The 20,308-nt window shown below is 51.2% G+C and overlaps 1 protein-coding gene across 2 annotated transcripts in view; it reads right to left on the bottom strand.

Moving 5' to 3' along the window:
- TSPAN11 (tetraspanin 11) overlaps positions 1 to 20,308 on the bottom strand; it is a 72,830-nt gene that overhangs the window by 30,822 nt on the left and 21,700 nt on the right. For both annotated transcript variants that reach the window (XM_028121071.2, XM_028121072.2), the window contains exon 2: positions 11,032 to 11,126. In XM_028121071.2, coding sequence (XP_027976872.1) covers positions 11,032 to 11,115 — 84 coding nt within the window. In that variant the 5' untranslated portion in view covers positions 11,116 to 11,126. The remainder of the gene's footprint in view (positions 1 to 11,031; positions 11,127 to 20,308) is intronic.

Here is a 20,308-nt window from a genome sequence, read left to right on the forward strand (position 1 = left end):
GGGACATGGAACCCACTGAAAATCTGATAGAAAGCTTTGGACACTGTGGCCAGAGAAATGGTAAGCCACGTAAAATAACGTATTCAGGTTTGGGGTTTGAAGTCTAATCTTGTAGCACGCAGTGAGCCCTAGTGTAGACAGGTCTCTAAGGCCTCCTCCACCTTGATACCCAGAGAAGGTGGCATTTCTCAGCCTGGCTGCAGAGTCTCCTGGGAGTTCCAAGAAACCCAAGCCACACTCCAGGCCAATCTCTGGGAGTGGGATCCAGGCGTGAATATTTTATTAAGTTCCCAGGTGGTGCCTCGGAGAACAGAAGCTTGGGTTCCATATTTAACGGAGGGTCAGAGTGTCCTGCCCCTCTCCCCCAGGAGGTGGTGCTGTGCTGAATCTCACAGAAGAAGCTGCTTCCTGGAAGATTCAGGGGCCCTGCCCTGGGTGTAGCTGCCTGGGTAGCTCTTGACACTTGTTCAGGACTTGAACTCCATCCTTTTCCCTGTCTGTGCGAGGCTATTTGCTTTGGGGTTGAAGGTGGGGTAGTGAGGAGCAGAGTTTCCAGTCCAAAGGGATGAAAGTTCTATTATGAAAAAAGGGGGAAAAAAAACCCCATGGGGCTCCCGGTGGAAGGAGGGGGGGGAGTGCTGTAAAAAATGCAGCCCTGGGAGAGGAGCAGTACTGATTCCACTAATGGAGGGCTGCTCTCTTGCCAGTCACAGAAAGGGCTGGAATCTTGCAAAGCCAAGCCAGGAGAGCCCACAAGCCAGCCAGGGTGGCAGCAGGGCCCCCAGCCACGAGGGAGGGTCTGGAAGCAATCGGAAGGGACCCAACTGCCCTGACTGAGGTCCACGGAACACATTCATACTCGTTCTGATGTCCATGGGGACACCAACCCTCCCCTGGGGTGTCACATCTGGTGGAGAAGTTAGTGTCTGCAGGAGACACCGAGAGGGATTTGCCATCAGGAACAAGAGGGTTTCAAGTCTTCCAGGGCGTCTCTTGCTTGGGACTTGGTCAGCTCTTTCGAAAACAATCTGGCATCTGGACAGGAAGAGTAAAAGCTGCTAAATGTTGGAATGGGTCACCAGAGGAGAACTGGGAGGTAGAAGTCAGCGGGCCTAGGTTCTAGCCCGGGCTGTGCCCCTGCCTCACCATGTATCCGGGTACCAGACACTTCACTTGGCTGAACCTCAGTTTCTTCATCTGTAAAATGGTGCTGCGGGATGAGAATATCTCCGAGGTCTCTTCCACGTGGGTAAAATGTCCCTGTTTGTACTGGAGGACAACTTTCTGCCGATACATCTCCAGGAAGATGCTTCTGGACCAACGGTTCATGGCTTTCCCTCCAGCTGTGTGGAGACTGCCCAGATCAGCAGGAAGAGCAGAGGAAGGGGAGCTGCGAGGCAGAATGAATCGGGGCGGAGAGAGATCTGACCCCAGTGAGCTATTTCAACTGCTATTTGCACAGAGTTGATTCAACAGTATTGGGCTCTTTACAGAAACTGTGGAATATTAAGCACATTTTTCAAAACCATAGCCTGTAGCCGATTAGCCAGAAAGCCCCGCAGAGGGTGAAGCTGGCCTTCTTGCCAACGAGGACCCAGGTGTCCAGCAGGGGCATGGCAGGTCACCCATGCCTTGTAATTTTAGGAACTTCCAATCTATAGAACCAGAATGTTGCTCATGTCATCACATGAGCAGGAGGAGGATTAGCCTGAGCAGTCCCACATGGCTGCCCTTACAGACATCGGGAAGCACCCTCCCACCCCCCAAAAGCAGGCATAGAATATAAAAGTAATTGCAGGATTTTCTTTGTCAGGCTACTGAAGGGTTTCCGTGCTGGCATGTGGCGGCAGGACCAGTGGGGGGAGCAGGGGCCATGATGGTGGGGCTCTCAATAAGGAAGGGTCCCCCGGGCCGGAGTCCCCTGCCTTCAGTGGGAGGGAAGCCCATGACACGGGGAGGCAGGAACACATGGGGTGGCTGTGTAATTCACTTCTGTATGTGTTTGCTGGGTGCCTCCTAGCTGCCCAGCTCCACGCTGGACTGGAAAGGTTTTGGAACTGGATGTGTGTTCGCCCATTTAGAGTCACACTGGGAGCTCCTTCTCCCCTGGTCAGTCTCATAAATGGCACCCCCATCCGCCCAGAGCAGAAGCCCCAGGGTCACTAGGGACTCCTTACTCTCCTCCCAGGGACAGCGGTGTGCGGGTCCCCAGCCGTTCTCCCCACCCGGCTCCATGCACCGTTCCGGCTTTGGCTCCCTGCCTCCCCACCCCTGCATCATCAGCTTCCCAGCCCCTGCATCCAGCCCAAACTCTGGCCTGGCTCCCTCTCCAGCCTGAGCTTGATTAATGACTAACACCCCCCAGGGCCGGCCAGCTTTTCTCCCAGCCCCTGTCCCCGATGTCCCTGTGGCCTGGGTACCAGTTCTGACCGAGCTGAATCTTCAAGGCTAGGCTCGTCCTGCTAAAAGCCACTTTCCGCCTCAAGTCGTTCTTGTCTTGGCTCTTTGGTTTTAAAGAGTCCTTGGTAAAAGAAATCACAGCACTGCTTTCCCTCTCTCCCCAAAGAAATCTACCTCTATGACAAGAGCAGAGGTCACGGGATTTGCTGAGGGTTGGAGCTGTTGAATCTGTTCCTCCTTCAAACCCCGCTCGGAACCTGCATGGAGCCTGCCCCCAGTCTCGCAAATCATCCTGTCCTCCCCATGGCTTCCACACCTTGTACAGGTGTCCAGAGGGATGCATGTCACGGCGTATTGTTGTATTCGTCATTTTGTCTGTCTCCCTTTTAGCCTCTTGGTGAGATCTCACTCATTTTAGTGTCCTGAGCAGGGCCCTACACAGCGTAGTGCCTGGTAGCTCCCTAGGGAAGGAGGGGGAGGGAAGGAGGGAGGGGCAGATGGAAGACTCAAGTCTGGCCCTTTTATATTCTGGATGAAGAAGCAAAGGCCCAGAGAGAGGTGACTTTCCAAGGTCCCGTAACCAGCCAGGGACCAAGTGGGGACTAGAACCCAAGACCCCTGTGGGCCAGTTTGGTGCCCGTGTTACTGTCCAGGCTGCTGATCCACACAAATCTCCTCTGCCCATGAAGCAAGCCTTGCTCAGGGTTCAGGGCTCAGGGCTGTCACTGAAGGCTTCCTCCTTGACTGGTCTCACCCACGATGGCCCATGCAGACCAAATGTGCATCCTCCCTTCCCCCCCAAGTCTGAGCCTGTCCCCCAGCAGACCCAGACGGCATCGAGGGGAGGGATGCCCTCAGCCCCTTGGGGGTCCTGTGACTTCAGCATCTTAAGAAGGGGAGCCACAGAAGCACCAACTGCGGGACCCATTCTGTCACAGATGACATGTCCTGGGAGGCAGGCGGAGGCCTGTTCGGTGGGATGGTGATGTATGTGAAAGTGAAGGGCCTTCTACCCCCGGCAGGAAAGTGAGCAGAAGCTCTTCCTTCCTAGGCTCTCCATGGGAGTCCTAGAGAGACGTCCTGAAGTCACCGCCCCCCCACACCGGGGCACGAGTCCTCCACCATCTCTGCCTCCTATGTTGGCCCATGTCCCCTCTAAGGGATCCTGGGGGGGTCCCTGGAGGCCAAGCCCCACTGGTCCCCAAGAGAAATACCAATGTCTCAGACAACACCCCGGGGCAGCACAGAACTCCAGGAGCAGCTCGCTCCCCACCCCCCATTCTCCCATAACCTGGCATAGCTCCTGGGAGGCAGGGGAAATTTTGATTATTAACACAGCCAAGCAGCTAATTAAAATAAATAAATTAGGGAACAACATTTGCAGGGATGATGGGAGCTATAAGGAGCCATGCAGGAAATGGGAGGGAAGAAAAGCATTTTCTAGGCACCACATAGGGAAGCCGGATCACATTTTCTTTTTAAGGCCAGGGAGAAGGCATGAAAGTGTTGACATTTTTGGTTCCTGACCCAGAGCTGTATCCAAGGGGCCCTCCCCTGCCCAGTGAGATGGTCCCAATCAATCCTGGGTTAATCGCAATGCAAAGGGTGGGGTGGGGTGGAGTCAGGGATAGGGTAATAGTGAAGGATGGGGGATCAGGTGTGGGTTGAATGCTGGGGGGCGGGAAACCAGAGGCGGGGGCGGGGGGTTGGGCACAGAAGAGGAGGATCCATTGTGGTGCTTCCTAAGTCTTGCTTAGATTTTTCATATTCAGCATATGTCTGAATGCCCACACCATGGAAACATCCTAATTCAGGTTCAACCTTGAACCTTGGGGACATTGTGGATTCCAAGTAAGCATCAGCGCAGCGGGACTATGGCTGTGATTATTGGTCAGTGGTCTCTGCAGATGGCAAGAGCACTGGACACTGAGTCCGAAAACCCAGAAGTGACAGAGGATTCTGCCAAGCATGTGAGCCTGTTTCATCTCTACCAAACGGGAATGGAGATATTAAAGAGTGGTTGTAAGAATCAATGCAAAGTGTAAACTGATTCACGACCTTCAAATTGTGCAAGCATGGCACGGTTGGTGGGGAGGTGGGGAGACGGTTTAAAGTCTGGTCAAGACCACCAGGCCTGGCACGTGACCACTAACCGGCACCTGCGTCTTGCCTGTGTCAGGGTGGAGGCAGGAGCCGTTCGCACCATCCGACTGCTCTGGTTTTGAAACTTTGCAATGTAAACCACTAGGGCTGTGACATAAATTTGGTGGGTTGTAACCTGCATCAAAAAACAGAACAAAACGCCAAAAGTAGAAGAGAAAATAGACTGCAATAGACAGTAAAGGTAAGCTTGGTTTTCTGAACAATTCTTTCCATGGGCACTTCTTATGCTTCCATGTATTTCTTACACGGGTCATGATCCTGAGTCTTCAAGCCACTGCTACACGTACAGAAAAGTATAACTTAGTCCACTCAAAGAGCTACATACAGTAGCCAAGCACAAAGTGTGTGTCAGAAACTCTGCTATTTTCCCAAATGTTCATCTTTAATTCTTACAGGCTTTTAAAAAAGATTTATTTATTTATTTGAGAGAGAGAGAGAGAGAGTGCACGTGAGTGAGTCAGGGGAGGGGCAGAGGGAGGTGAGTGTGGAGCCTGACATGGGGCTCGATCCCACCACCCCAAGTTCATGACCTGAGCCGGAACCAAGAATCAGATGCTTAACCGACTGAGCCACCCAGCACCCCTCATTCTTCTAGGTTCTGACACTCCTGTGACCGTACCAAAAAAGTGAGGCTCAGTGAGATTAAGCGATTTGGCTAATGTTTCAGTTTGCTCAGGTTACCATGATAAAATCCCATAGCTGGGCGGCTTCCGCAACAGAAATGTATTTCTGTCTCTCCCAGTTCTGGAGGCCAGGAGTCCCACGATAAGGTGCTGACCGATTCAGTGTTGGTGAGGAGCCCCGTCCCTGCTTACAGATAGCCACTGCCTCACTGTGTGCTCATATGGCCTTTCCTCTGTGCATGTTTATAGAGAGAGAGCTCTCTTCTCTACTGGTAAGGCCACCAAGCCAATTGGATTAGGATCCTACCCTTGGGGTTGAGGACTTCAACATATGAATTCTGAGGGGTCACAATTCTGTCCCTAGCAACTCATGTCCCATGGCAAATAAATAAGATCTGAATCTGAACCCAGACTTGAGCCCGAGTCTTCCCAGCATGCTCTGCTGTCTCACTAATCCATGTACGGCCCAAAGACACTGGGGGAGAGGCCAGGACTCAGAGCTGGTGGCCTCATATGTAGTCTTAGGGGTGAAAGAGAGCTGGGCTCCAGCTCTGGGTATATTTGGGCATATTGCTCCCCTCTCCACACAGTGGGGCTCTAATAGAGCTGTTCAGGGCTGTGGGGATGATGGGAAGATGAAACAGAATGATGTAGGTGAAGGCCTTCCACAGAGGAAGCCTGCAACGGGAGGTGCCATGCACCCTAGGGACTCTGTCCGCTGACGCATTCCAAGCACCTAGAACAGTGCTTAATAAACTTCAGGGATGGAGTTGTCGGTTGTTATCATTGACCAGAATGCCTGGGTGTCAGCGCTAGCTTTCTTTTTTTTTTTATTTTTTATTTTTTATTTTATTTTTTTTTAAAGATTTTATTTATTTATTTGAGAGAGAGAGAATGAGAGATAGAGAGCACGAGAAGGAAGAGGGTCAGAGGGAGAAGCAGACTTCCTGCTGAGCAGGGAGCCTGATGTGGGACTCGATCCCGGGACTCCAGGATCATGACCTGAGCCGAAGGCAGTCGCTTAACCAACTGAGCCACCCAGAGCGCTAGCTTTCTTTATGACCGCTGTAAGACTCTGGGCAAGATTCTGAACTGGGTAAGCCTGTTCCCTGCCGAAGATAATGGCCAGACAGACTCTCGGGGTTGATTTGAGGATCACATGAGATAATCCGAGGAAGGTCTTTATCCAGCAGTGGCTCACAAACACTAGGCATCATAACTGCCGCGAGGAAGGGTTTCTTCATCCTTGCTGTGCTGGATTTGGACTGTTTGGCAAGGTGATGTACGGGGGAGGAACACTGTTTTTCTGGGGGGAAGGACGTACGAGTGTTCACCCCAATCATCCTAGCAAAGGCGGTGCACCTCTGCTGTCTGGGCTCCCTCTCTGTGTCCGCACAGGGGTGGCGGTGGTAGCCAGGGGCGTTAGTGAGCAGGAGCCTGGAGCTGTCTGAAGATCCTCCCTGATGCTCTGCAGTAGAGTCTAAGAGGAAGGTGGAAGGGCTGCGAGCACCGACCAGTGTAGACACTGGCATTACTACGTGTCTTGTAAGAGGGGCTCGGGTGGAGGGCTGGCAGCTGGACTCTGGGATGTATGTGGGTAGGACCCTTTCCTTGTGGGAAGGGAACTTCACCGACACGCCCCATTCCTAGGGAATTCTGGTAAGTTCCCAGGGCCTTTGCGCACTGCGAGATGTATGACATTGCGCTCTGCTGTGGGAGGAGATGGGCCGGCAGTCTGTCCCCCGTCTACTTCCGAGGAGATCGCAGCGGATCCCGGGGACAATGCCGGGATGCCCCTGGACTGGACACTGAGGCCTGAACATCCCCAAACGGACCATCTCTCATAAGGTGGATGAGGCTTGGCTGAATGGGTCCCTGGGAAGCTGGTCCATGGCCAGCCAGGCCCCCAGGCAGGGGTATTTTTATCCCAAAGCAGGGAGATCTATATGGGGGAAGCTCCCCCTCACTGGTAGCTGCTCGGGTAACATGCTCGCTGCCCATCTGCCTGTGCCGCCGCCCCCACCTCCCTCTCCCTACCACTCCCAAAGGAATGCAAACACCGAACAGACAGACTCCCAGTCCACGCCGGCTGGAAGGGCCCCTGAGGGTGGTCACAGGCAAGGTCAGGGCCCTTCCAAAGATATTCTGGGCTGAGCACCTCACAGCAGCCTCCTGGCCCTGCTAGCTACAGACCTCTCTCTTCTCCTGCAGCCCAGCACGTGTTGTCTACACTGACGGCCTACTTCCTCGACCCCCGCCCCGACTACTTTCCCGAGAGTTCTGTCACTACAACTACCAATAAACCGTTTGGTCAAACCTAATTGCCTCTCTCCAGGCCTTAAAATACTTGCTGTATCTTCTCCCTTGAACACCGCCCCGCCCCCAATCTCCAGCTTCTGGGAAACTGTCCCGCCTGGTTTGCCTCCCACCGCCCTGACGGTCCCTCCTCCAGCCTTCCTGGGGGACGGCTCCTCTCAGCTTGCCTGGGGCTCTCCTGCTGGGAGCACCGAAAGTCCCACATCTCAGGAGCTGTCTCAGTCAGGGCAAACGGGGGCCACTGTTAAGCCTAGACTCACCCCTGACCCTCCGCATCTCATTCTCGCTTCTCTCCTCAGTCTCCATGCTGTCCTTGGGGTTCTTCACCTACTTCTGTGGCTGCAGCCACCATCCAGGTGGGAACGATCCAGAACCATGAGCCAACTTCCCACCGGGCATCTCTGCTCAGATGTCTCCTGGCAACTCAAACCCACCATGCCTCTATCTGACCTCACCATCTGAGGCCAAACTGCTTGTCCTTCTGGTCTACCACTGCAGTGAGGGGCTTCACCATCCACCCAAAGTTACATGTTTTCTTTCTTCTTAACCAGTTTGTGACCCAATTTTACCTCCCAAATCCCTTGACTCTCTCCAAATATTTTGATTCCTGCCGTCACTCCCATGGTGCAGGTCACCACCGTCTCCTGTCCTGATCAGGGCCTCATCTGGAGGGAATGTCAACTGGGGTCATCCCTGGATGGTGAATATTATGGGTTGAATTGTGTCCCCAAAAAGGTTTGCTGAAGTCCTAACTCTGGTACCTGTGAACGGGACCTTATTTGGAAATAGGATCTTTGTAGATGTAATCAAGTTGCAACGAGGTCATCAGGGTGGGCCCTTATCAGATACAAGTGGGGTCCTTCTAAGGAGAAGACAATGCCACGTAAAGACAGAGAACACACAGGAAGAACAGAACCGGATGGCAGAGGCCAAGATCGGAGTCATGCAGCGGAAGCCCAAGATTGCCAAGAATTGCCGGCCACCACCAGAATTTAGGAAGAGTCAAGGAAAGAGTCTACCCAGGGTCTCAGAGGGAGCATGGCCTTGATGACACCTTGAGTTTGGACTCCCAGCCTCCAGAGGTATGAGAGGATAAATTTCTGTTGTTTGAAAACCACCCAGTTTATGGGGCGCCTGGCTGGCTCAGTCAGTTAAGTGTCTGCCCTTGGCTCAGGTCATGATCCCAGGGTCCTGAGATTGAGACCCAAGTCAGGCTCCCTGCTCAGCGGGGAGTCTGCTTCTCCCTCTCCCTCTGCCCTGCTCATGCTCTCTGTCTCTCTCTCAAATAAATAAAATGTTTAATAAACAAAACACAACAAAGCAAAACAAGACCACCCAGTTTATATACTCTGTTATGGCAGCCCTAGGAACCTAATATACTGAGATGAGAGCAATTTTTATTTTCTTATTTATACTTTTCGGTATTTTAGGGATTATCCGTAGTGGAGACACAGACTTTTATGATTGGGGAAAAACATACTTATTCTTAAAAAAAAAAAAAGAAATCCTCACTCAACGAGAATCCTAAGCACTCTATTGGATTATTGGATTTATCTCTGAGAATTAAAACTATCTGCACTCACACAGCTTACTGATCACATCACCGTGACTTTATTAGTCCATTGGCTTCATCAAGCCAGCTTTACTATTCCAGGAAACTCTTGCACAGGAAGATAAAAGTTGCAAATCAAATAAGTTTATGGTTCGTTTCAGGGATTTGCAAAAGACATTTAAACAAACATCAAATGATTCGACTTTTTAACAGATAGCATCAAATGAGTGTCTACTCTCCAAGGCTCTCCCAAACCCTGGCCTTGCCGTGCCCACTAATCCTTAACCCCTGTAACATGATTCTTCAGGGTCTCAACACATTTCCCCATCTCAAGCAGTTTAATGAGTCTTAATGAAAGACCCTGAACACGTAGATATAACCTATCTTTGCCTTTGCCTTTCTGAGACGTTTCTAAGACTCTGCCAAGGGAGGGAATTCTTCCCAAGGGAAGCAGGGACCTCAGCTCTGCTCTACCAGTAGGCTGATTTGGTGGTATTTGTAAGCTTTCTGCAGCTAACATATCTAAAATGTGGCATTTACTGATTGCCTTCTATGTGCAGAGACTGAGCTAAGCACTTACTTACCACGTACCCTTTTAGGGCATCTGCTAATCGAACTGTTAAGAGATAAATTGAGGTATATTAAACATTTTTTTTTATTTATTTGAGAGAGAGAGAATGAGAGATAGAGAGCACGAGAGGGAAGAGGGTCAGAGGGAGAAGCAGAGTCCCCGCGGAGCAGGGAGCCTGATGCGGGACCCGATCCCGGGACTCCAGGATCATGACCCGAGCCGAAGGCAGTTGCTCAACCAACTGAGGCACCCAGTCGCCCGAGGTATATTAAACATTTTAAGAGTTTCTTTGAGCAGAAATTGATTCCAATCAGGCAGCATCCAATCTAGCAGATAGAAAGGAGCATCGATGAGTTTGCACCAAAGGAAAGACTTTTATAGCCAGAAAGGAGCAGGAGTAAGGATGTTATGCTAGGCAAAAAAACAGGTTGGTTATTGCAAGGTTACTTTCCTTTAGGGGAAGGCAGGGGTCTAGCAGGTGGATTACCTAACTAGTGCTCATCAGGAGATTCCTGATTGACTGGTTTAAGATGCCATTTCTGGGAGAGCTGAGACTGTAATTAAGTCTCAGTTTGGTGACATGAAGCTTAGCATTAAGTGACTCCGTTTGGGGCCTGTTGTCTCGTTTTTTAACAAATCCCAGGCAGTTAGAAATGATTCCCATTTTGTAGCTGGGGAAAGAGACTCAGCCAATGTTAAGTGGCTTGCCCCAGGCAGCGCCATCAGTAAACAGCAGAGCCTAGCAAAGCCTCCTCTCCCAGCACCCTTCCGCCGCTCCAGATCTAGGGAGATTGGAATACAAAACACACACATTCCAGTGTCTGGTTATTTTGGGGAACCAGTGGTATTCTGCTCCCGATTACCTCGATAACTGCTTTAATTGGACAGACTCCATTCCGCCTGGAAGACCTCACTGGGCAGGCTTCCTGAGGGGAGTCACTATGGAGGCCACTCCCACCGCACCAGCCCCGGCCCCATGACTTCTGTTTCTCTGCCCTGGGGCCTGGAGAATGTTAACCATGAAAGGCAAACGGGCTTCGGGCTTCGGTGAAAAACAGGCAATTATTTCAGGCAGGCACATTTCCCACAAGGCCCTGGTGCAACAAGTTAGCAGGGAAGAAAGAGCCGGACCCTTTGTACAGCCATAGGGACACAAAGCTCATTGTTATGTTTATGCATCCTCTCTTCAAATGCTTTGTGGTCTGGATTCCATGCCAACCTGCAGACCAGATTCTTTTCTTCCCCCTCAGTGGCAAATGTACATATTTGCTTTAGAGTAGGCAGAATTTGCCCATGGGTGGTCTTTGATTTGGAAGAAATCAGCCTGAGTGGTGACTCACAAAGAACAAAGGTGGTTTGACTCACTCTGTGCTGGGCCAGGGGATGCCTGTGCAAGATTCACTTACCCAGAAGAAGAAGTTAAAGACGAAGAGTAAATACTTCAGGTAGACAATCAGCCAGTCGTCCTGCTCGGCCTTGTAATGGGCCATGGTTGCTGGGCCTGCAAAGAAGTAGAAACAGGGGGCTGGCAGGGGGCCCCAGAGCAAACCACCTCGCCCTTCCCAGAGCCAGAGCTCCTTCCTAGCCTGTTTGGCCAGGTGGGTCTGAGGCTGGGGGTATGTTACCTGGAGCAAAGAGCAGGGAAGTGCAAAGGCTATCGGATGCACAATAGAGGTGAATTGCGCAGAATTTTCTAGACCCTTTGGATCTCGGTTTTGCCCTTTCGCCATAACTCCAACCTACAAGTCTTCCTACAGTAAGAAGTGTTCTTATTCCCCTCCCCTGTCTCATCAGGGTTGCAGGGCACAAATTTACCTGGCACTCTGCATCATTTGAATGGGACCTCTGTGTGCACAGGTGAGGCATGAGCCCCAAATCAGGTGGTCCATGCCGGAAAGGATGTCAGCCTCATCCAGTCCGCCCCACTGGTCCCCTGCACCATGACTTTCCAAATGAGGAAGCAAGGCAGCAGGCCCAGTTGTTTGGCAGGAAGAAATACAAGAGCTCTGGAGTCGGACTCCCTGGGTTCAGACCCAGGTCTGCCACAAGATACGAGAGGCTTTTGGCGAGTCATGCAATCTCCCATTTCTCAGTGTCCTTGTCTGTAGCAGAGAGAATAATGAAGCCTACATCGCAGGCTTGTTTGGAAGATTAAATGGCATCATCTATGTGAGGTGCTCAGCATAGTCCTGGGCACACAGTAAGCGCTCAGATGTTAGCTATTATTAGTAGTGTGTGTGGCAGGGATTAGGACCCAGGCCTCCAGCCCCAGAATTCCTAGTTTTTGCCCCGGAACCATGCTCCCTTTCCTTGTCCCGCTGCCCCCTGCTGGAGTCTCTGGGAACCGTGTGTGACGTCAGTGGGGTGACACAGGCAGGGGAGGCTCACTGTGCCCATAGCCCTGTGTGCTTCTCGGTGAGTCTGAACAACAGGCCCTGTACTTTCTGTTTCTCCTGGGCTCCATTTCCCCCAGGCACCCAGCCATGGCCTAACACTCACAGAGTAGCTGCTCCTTGAGGAACTCGCTCTCTCGAGGGGACCTCTTACTCCAGAACCACAAGCAACGGGGCACTGGTTTTGCTCACTTCCATTTCTTTCTCCCTCATTCCCCACCTCTGGTCGGGCCCTCCTTGCCACTGCCCTGCTCCTTTTCCTTGGCCGGTGCTGGGTCAAGCCCAGATCATTCCTCCTAAGCCACCATCCTGCCTTTTATTTCAAGCTCCTGGGCTCCTAAGACAGGGAGAGGAAGAGAGATAGAGAGAGAGAGAGAGAGAGAGAGAGAGAGAGAGAGAGGAAAAGGTGGCTGTCTTATTTGGGATTTCTATTTGCAGAACTTGAAGAAGGTAATTTAAGAGTTTTAGTCGTCTGGTTAAAAAAGGACAAAACCCATTTTTCTCCAATTTCGTCTGAGACGCAGTGTGGTGGGAAAAAAAATACAGAAGGAGGAAAAAGGAAGCCTACAAAAAAGTGTGAGAGATGGTGACAGATGGGGTCAGCCGGGCAACTGGGATCGGAGCTATTACGCGGCCATCCTGCACGTGCCTGACAAGAGCGCCACTGGACCACCGCGGGCCATGAGTAAATGGACGGTTTGTTTGGGGCTGGCCTCTCCTGTCTGCATCTCTTCTCCCTTTGCCTCCCCCTCTCCTCCCAACCAGGGCCCACAGAACCATGCTACAGACCCTTCTGTCCTGTAAACCAAGGGGTCAGGACCCTCTAAAGGAAAACTGTATTTCTAAAAAAGGAGTTGAGGCAGAAGATGGGATTTAAGAAGAAGAAACACATTTCTATTGGTAAAATTTTCAGCCATTAGTCGTAGAGAAGACAGAACCACAGAATGTCAGGGTCATGGGAAATGTTGGGCTCATTAAGTCAACCTTCTGCAGAGGGAGTGGGGAAGTTAACACTCTCTAAAGTGACATGGCTAATTGGTGGTAGCAGTCCCCCAATCCCCCCACTGCACCCCCACTACAGGTAGGGCTCTGTGCTGGGGCTGCCAGAGGTCCCGAAGAAATGTCAGTACCAGCTTGGAGCCAGATGCTTGGATCTGAAAGCTAGTCTTGTCATTTATTGGCTGTGTGACCTTGGGTAAGTTACTTAACCTCTCTGTGCAGCTAACATTTATTGAGCATTTATTATGTGCCAGGCACGGAACTAAGTGCTTTACACACGTTATCTTATTCCATCTTCCCAACAGCCCTAGGAAGTACAGGTTGTTTCCATTTTGAAAGATAAGGAAACTGAGGCTGAGCCAAGTTACATAAACTGTCCAGAGTCACACAGCAAGTAAGCGGCAAAGCCAGGAGAGAATGCGGAGCATCTGACTTGGTCCAAGCTCTTACCTGTTGTGCACTGCTCTCAGGGGAGGGGACGAGGAAGGGACACAGATGGCTGGTTTCCTTAATACTTGTTCTCCCCTTCTGCCTAAGGACTAGAATCCCTCAGTGTTAGTGGGTACTAGCCACCTGGAGCAGACATTTCCCTGCACCCCTTCCTGCTAGGTGCAGCCAGGATTAACTGCTGGCAAACGGCACGTAGCCGAAGGGGTGTATGCAGCTTCTGGGTGCGTATGTTTCATGTGCCATGACACCTGCCACTGCAGGGCGTGGAACTCTGTGTGTGTTCATTAGGTCAAATTTGTTAGCAGCACTTTTCACATCTATCCTCACTGATTTTGTTTCTGCTCATTCTACTCTCTGTTCAAAAGGTATATTACAGACTCCCATGTGACTATGAATTTTCTCTCCTTCAGTTCTGTTCTTTTTGCTTCACATATTTTGCAATTATTTTATAGAGTACATACAGATTTGGGGTTGTGATACCATTCTGGTAGATTGATCCCTTTGTCATCAATAAATGTCATTCTTTATTTCTGATAATCAGAAATATCCTTAGACTGAGGAGGGGGCATGTCTCTCCTCACCCTTTCCTTCTTCCTGTTGCCTGGAAGGTTGATGAAAGGACTGTGGCTCAAGCAGCCACTTTGAGCCATGAGTTGAAAAGGGCAGAGTCATCAGTTTAAAAAAACCTGGGTCTCAGATGGTTTTGGAGTACAATCTTTCTCAGGGAAATCAGCAATCACAAGTTTCCCTTCTTTTCAATGCAAAAAAAAAAAAAAAATGCTCCTTTACGCTAGGCCTTCTTCTGGCTGATTCCCTAGCCTTCTCATTTGAAAATATCTGCCTGAATCTCCTGTTCCTCCCCTCTCCTGGATCCCTAACTCACCACCATCCTGCACTGATACCACTCTGCCACAGGTGAATCCTCACTACCTCGTATCACTGGGATCTCTCCCAGCACGTGGTACTGTGGCCCAGCCCCTGCCCCCTGGCTTCTGGGACCAATACTCCCCTGTTCTCCTAGCCTTTCCCTTGCATGTCAATCTCTCACATGGCTTCTTCTTCCACCTCCCTGGGGTGGTTCCCCCGCTGTCTCTTAGTGGTGCTCACTGCCTGCCCATATGTGTCTGTCCCCTGCTCAGCATCCCTGCTGCCACTGGTCTGGTTCAGGCCTCGTCATCTCTTTCTTGGACTTCAGCACTAACCTCTTAACTGGTCGCTGGGCACCCATCAGCCCCAGCCCATCTGCCCCCAAAAGAGGACTCTCTGAAATGCAAGTCTCATTAAGGATGGCCTCACTGAACATCCTCCTGTCGTTGTGCACCAGCTTTGGGACATCAATTGCCACTAACTCTACTGCCTAGTGACCCAGGATAGGCAGACAGGGAGGGCGAAGCAACAAGCCTCCTAGGAGGGTGGGCACTCCTAGCCCACTTGCCAGATGGTTCGGGATGGGACCCCTAGCAGATGGACAGCTGTCCTAATGGACAACCCTCTCCAGGACCCTCCTTTCCTGGGCCTCCCCTGTGGTTAGAGAGTACTACATGGGGGAGGGGCAGAAGGGGGAGGGGCGGTGGGAGTGGGAAAGGCCACAGTAGCCCCTGGAGAGGAGAAAAGCAAACACATGCTACTTGACCTGCCAGGAGTGGAGGAACCAGGGCTTCTGAGCCTCTGAGACCACGTTCACTGAGCTCTGAGGAGTGTCTGAGGATTTGCGGGAAACAGACTACCTTCCTAAGTGGGTTTTATTTCTGTCTGGGGAAGTCGGGCTTTCCGAACCAATGGGAGGAAGTGTCCCTAAGGGGCAAGAGGAGACAGTGGGGGCAGGCAGGGCGGAGACACCTTGCCCCAGCCCCCACAGGGGAGGTAGTTGGCATTTTGTCATGGGGTCCCAGACTAGCCGGAGTACAAAGAAGAGGGGACCGTGTCTCCTAGAGCCCCACTTCAGCCAAGCTGATCTCTTCTCTGGCCTCTTACGATACCTGCCACCCCTCCCTCCATGCCGTGGCTCTGCTGTGCCTGCATCTGGGGCACCAGCTCCTTGCTGCCTATCCACAGGCTCCAGGCTCAGCGGGGTCCCCTCAGCTCCGAAGATGGCCGTCCCCACCTTCCCTGCCTGACCCCAGTGCCCACTGACAACAGCAACGGGTTTGGGTCCTTTTTGGTGCCTTTTAAATCTCCTAGCAAGCTAACTGGTTCGACTTCGGTGCGTCTGCGGCACCTGCTGCCTGAGCCGGGCTGCTGAGCTGTGCACAGAGGCAGGACTCCCTGGCTCTGCCCCTTTCTAGCCGCCTGCACTCGGGCTCCTTACTTTCTTTCTCTGGGTGTCTGCTTTCCCATCCACAGGGCAGGGCAGTGGTTTTCCTGCACAAGTGTCAGAGTTATATGCAGTGGCTAATGACCCAGTTTGCCCAGGACTGACCAAGGGATTTTTCAGAATGTTGGACTTTCAGTGCTAAACCCAGGTCACCCCAGGCAAACCAGATGGCGGGTCACCCTACTCTCAGGTGCTGTTGCTACTGCTGGTCCGAGAACCATAACACTGCACCGTGATTACCCTTTGCATCTGAATAGACAGAACTGAGTGGGTGGGGGTGGAGCTCGGGCTGGGCCTGCCATCTTGCTCCGAATCCACATTTGGGACACTGTTCCTGCTGAGATGTCAGAGATTTCCCAGACAGCTGGGTAGTGTGGCTTTGGGGTGCCTGTCCCTCCAGACCAAGGCTCCGAGTGCAGAACAAAGCTGGCAGTCAAGGTCAGCCAGCGGCCTGGGGGCTGCTCATGGCCCAGTCAGGACCCATGCCACAGGATGCTCAGAAAAGCAACTGCACATGCCTTGATGATGACGTGATAGATTTGGGGACTTTCATCAGGCCAGATGTGTAGAGTCATGAGCCATGAGAATTGGGGATTATGATCTCTTCTACTGCCACCCCCACCCCGCCCCGAGTGAAATGAGTCTCAAAATGCAGAAAAGATGGAGGGTCTGTGGAAGGAGCCCAGTGGGCTGGCCAGATGTGTGGGAACTCGTGCTGCACAGGGCAAGGCTCAGCCAGGATGAGCACCCGGGAGCAGAATGGACCCCGCTGCGGGATGGCTGGGGGTCAGAGCTGAGTCCTCTAACGGTGATGGGGGTGATGGCGGCAGGGGGTGTGGAGTGCTTGGGAGCAGACTGTCGAAATCACAGGTAAGTACTGTGGCACCGTCAGCCCCTGGGCCAGCCCCATCCTCCACTCACTCGGCAAACGTGCATGGAGTCGCCGTGATGTGCCAGGAGCGGTCCTCAGAGCCACTGGAGTGAGTCCTGCGGGGCTCACAGCAACGGTGGGGGTGCGGCACAGGCATGCGGATCACCTCTACACCCTGATGGTGGCACACGGAAAGTGGCAGTAACTCTGCCACACTGGGATGGTGGTGGGGGCGGGGGCATTGAATCTCGCCCTTGGGGACAGGTAGGGCCACTGCAGGCAGAACAGGGCAGGGGACAGTGTGATGTGAGCAAAGGCCTGGAGGTCTGGCTGGGCACCGTGGCTGCAGAAAGGGCTAGCAAATCAGGTTAGGGGTCTGGGGACAATCCTCTGGCCACTCTTAGCTGTGGGACTTCTCTCCTTTCCCTACACTCTTTACTCCTGGGATCTCGCCAACCTCTTCTCTGCCTGCTCCCATTCGCAAAAGCTCAGGTTGGGGGTGCCCTGATTCTTCACTTCCTAAGGGGTGAGCACCCCATATCTGAGGTGGGGGAGGGGGCTCCTGGGGAGCTGAGTGATTCTAAAATAAACACAAAACCAGTGTGCGTTTGCTAGGGGAGGAACCCCTCCCCCACCCCTTCTGCTCGGGAAGCCAGTTTCCACCTCTGGGTTCCAGGCCAACTAGGGGCTGTGCCTACAGGATGGGCAACAACAGTTGGAAAGGAAAAACACAATCTAAGTGGTTGAATTTATAACTTATTTTAGGTTCCTAATGAAACCTGGTCGCAGTCCTGCGTAATGTGGTTCCTTCCCCACGCAGACAGCTTTGCCCTACTTTGTCCTTGTCTTTCTCTCATTTAATTTCCACTTGGCAGACCTGTTCCCCAGTGGGTGGATGGTCCCTTGGAAGCAGTCAGGAAAGTGGGGTTTTCTCCAACCCTCTGAATGGGTTAGCTAAAAGATGCCCAAAGGGTTACTAGCTTGGCCCATTTGAGACCCGAGAAAGACAAGCCTGGCCCGGGGAGGGGGGTCCATACTGGGGCCAAAGTCACGCTGCAGATAGGTAGCAGGGGAGGGACCTGGGCTCCTAGCTCCATGGGCACCAACAAGATGGACTGGCTGATATAATAATAATTAAACATTTACTAAGTGCTAACTACGTGCTAGGCATTGAGCTACGTGCTCTATGTGTAGTAACTAATTTAATACTTAAAACGATCCCATGATGGTGTCCTACCCCTTTTACCTAGGCACAGAACTAGAACATGGAGAGACATGCACAGCGTGTGGATGTGGAAGAGGAAACCAAGGCACAGAACTAGAACATGCAGAGACATGCACAGCGTGGATGAAGATGTTTTACTTTTGTCTGGCAGTTCTAGGTTTGGCTTCTCGTAACTTCTTTCAGCTTGGTGGCCTCTGGTTGAAGCTAAGAATGAGGCAGGCTTCCCCAGGCAGAGACCCCAGGCAGGGGCTTCGGGAGGTGGTGGGGCCAACATTCTTGGGTCGGGAGTACCATGCTGGCTGTCACCACCAAGAGACCAAACTGCTTGGAGGAACCCTCTGGGGGGACCACCCTCTTCTCCCTGGTCCTCCATCTCCTCGACTTCAAGCCTGGGGAGCCGGCAGCTGCTAGGGTTATAGTGGGGCATGGGCTGGCCTGGGGCCTCTGGGCCGCCACCAGCTGTTTCTTTATATCACCACAGTTGTTGTGTGCAGGTAAATGAACGTGGACCAAACTTCTGGACCAAACCCTTCTGGACCAAACGTAAGGTTCGATTGCTAACTATAGCGTCATATGGATGGTGCTGTAGGCGGACCCTGAATTAAAATACTAGCATTAAGAAGTCTTAGTTTTTATGCTCAGAGATATATTTTCCTAAGTACATGGGTTATTTTTTTACTTTATTTGCAAGTGCCAACATGCATTATATGGATCCGTCAGGGCTCCACTCATAACCTGAAGCAGGTGGTTTGGTTTTTCCCTTGTTCTCCACACTTACACATAAACTGAGTTTTGGACTCTGCCTGGAGATGGGTACCACACTTTGGTATGTTTTTCTGGGTCTTTTGGTAAATTGCAGCCTGACCCATGAAATAAGGACCTCCCTAGTGCTTCTGACAAGAATCAATGAACAAACAAAGATAGTAGTAGTCAGCAGGTTAGAAGACTGGGTGTGAATACCAGCTATCACCTAGAGCAGTGTGACCCTGGGCCTCAGCTTCCTCCTCTGTGAAATGGACCTGATGCTGGTCCAGCTTTGTCTCCCTTGCAGGGTGGCTGTGAGGATCCAACAGGATGGAGAATTCACAAGAACTGCGTGCACTGTCATTTTATAAGCTCAGTGCCACACAAGAACAAAGGAATCAATACAACCAACTCCTTAAGAGCCTCTCTAATGGAGGACAATGTTTGGGTAACCCTAGGGAATACATCAGCCTGAGGCCATGTATCTGAGAGCTGGTGATAGAGTCTCACAGCCTCTGCACCTAAGCCCACCCACCTGCTAGTGGACTCTACCCAGATGACCGTGACAGGAGACCCTGTTTCTGGGTGACATGAAGAATCTACTGCAGAAAGTCGGGACCTTACTTGAACACAGTAGACTGGTTTAGACAGGAAGGTCATTTTAAAAGAAGAAGGATACGGGGCGCCTGGGTGGCTCAGCCAGTTAAGCATCTGCCTTCAGCTCAGGTCATGGTCCCAGGGTCCTGGGATCGAGCCCCGCATCGGGCTCCCTGCTCAGCGGGAAGCCTGCTTCTCCCTTTGCCCCTCCTCCCGGATCATGCTCACTCTCTCTCTCTCTCTCTCAAATAAATAAAATCTTTAAAAAATTAAAATAAATAAAAGAAGAGGGATACATATATTAATAAGATTTAACTAAGGTTAATATTAAGGTGAGCCTCAAAATCATGAGAACCTACCAAAGAACAAGTGGTAGAAGGAAACAGGGTAAGAATTATAGAGAATTATGTTTTCTATAGAAGTATAGAGGAATCAGTTATACACTGGAAGGCAACTGATTGTTGTAGGGGGCCTTTCCTAAGGGTGATCCTAGAAGTAGCCCACTGATACCAGGAATGAACTCCCTGGGTTTCTACTTCCTAGGCTTAAATCTCTACTTATGAAAATATATTGGTTCATTTTTCCTAGTCTTCTTTCTCTCTCTTTAAATCATTCATCAACATCTTACTTTCTAAGCTCTGTTTTACCCCACATGACCTTAAAATGCAATTTTCATATAGCCTGCTGCTGGATGGGTTGGTCTAAGGTTCATTCAAAAGGTTTCTAAACTCTCCTACACTGACCACTGAAATTTTCCAGTTTGAACGTGTGACAAAAATCCCTTTAGTTAGATAAATCTTTCTTAGAATGTAGATATAGTTAAATGTCATTACTCACTTGTATTTTCATGTAAATTTGTTACATCAGATGATTTCCCATTTTTCTAAACTTTTAAAATTGAAGCTTAACAAACATACAGTAAAGTGCAGAGATCTTAATTGTAGAACTTTTTGATCTTTTTCAGAGTGCGCGCGCGCACACACACACACACACACGCACGCATTGAAGGCTACGTATTTCCCTCTGAGTACCGCTTTGGTTGCTTTCTGTACATGCTGACTTGTGGTATTTTCACTATTCATTTCAAAGT

The sequence above is a fragment of the Eumetopias jubatus genome, unplaced genomic scaffold (assembly GCF_037043125.1).
Source record: "Eumetopias jubatus isolate StellerSeaLion01/CBP00866 unplaced genomic scaffold, mEumJub1_p1.0 scaffold_8, whole genome shotgun sequence".
NCBI lineage: Eukaryota > Metazoa > Chordata > Mammalia > Carnivora > Otariidae > Eumetopias > Eumetopias jubatus.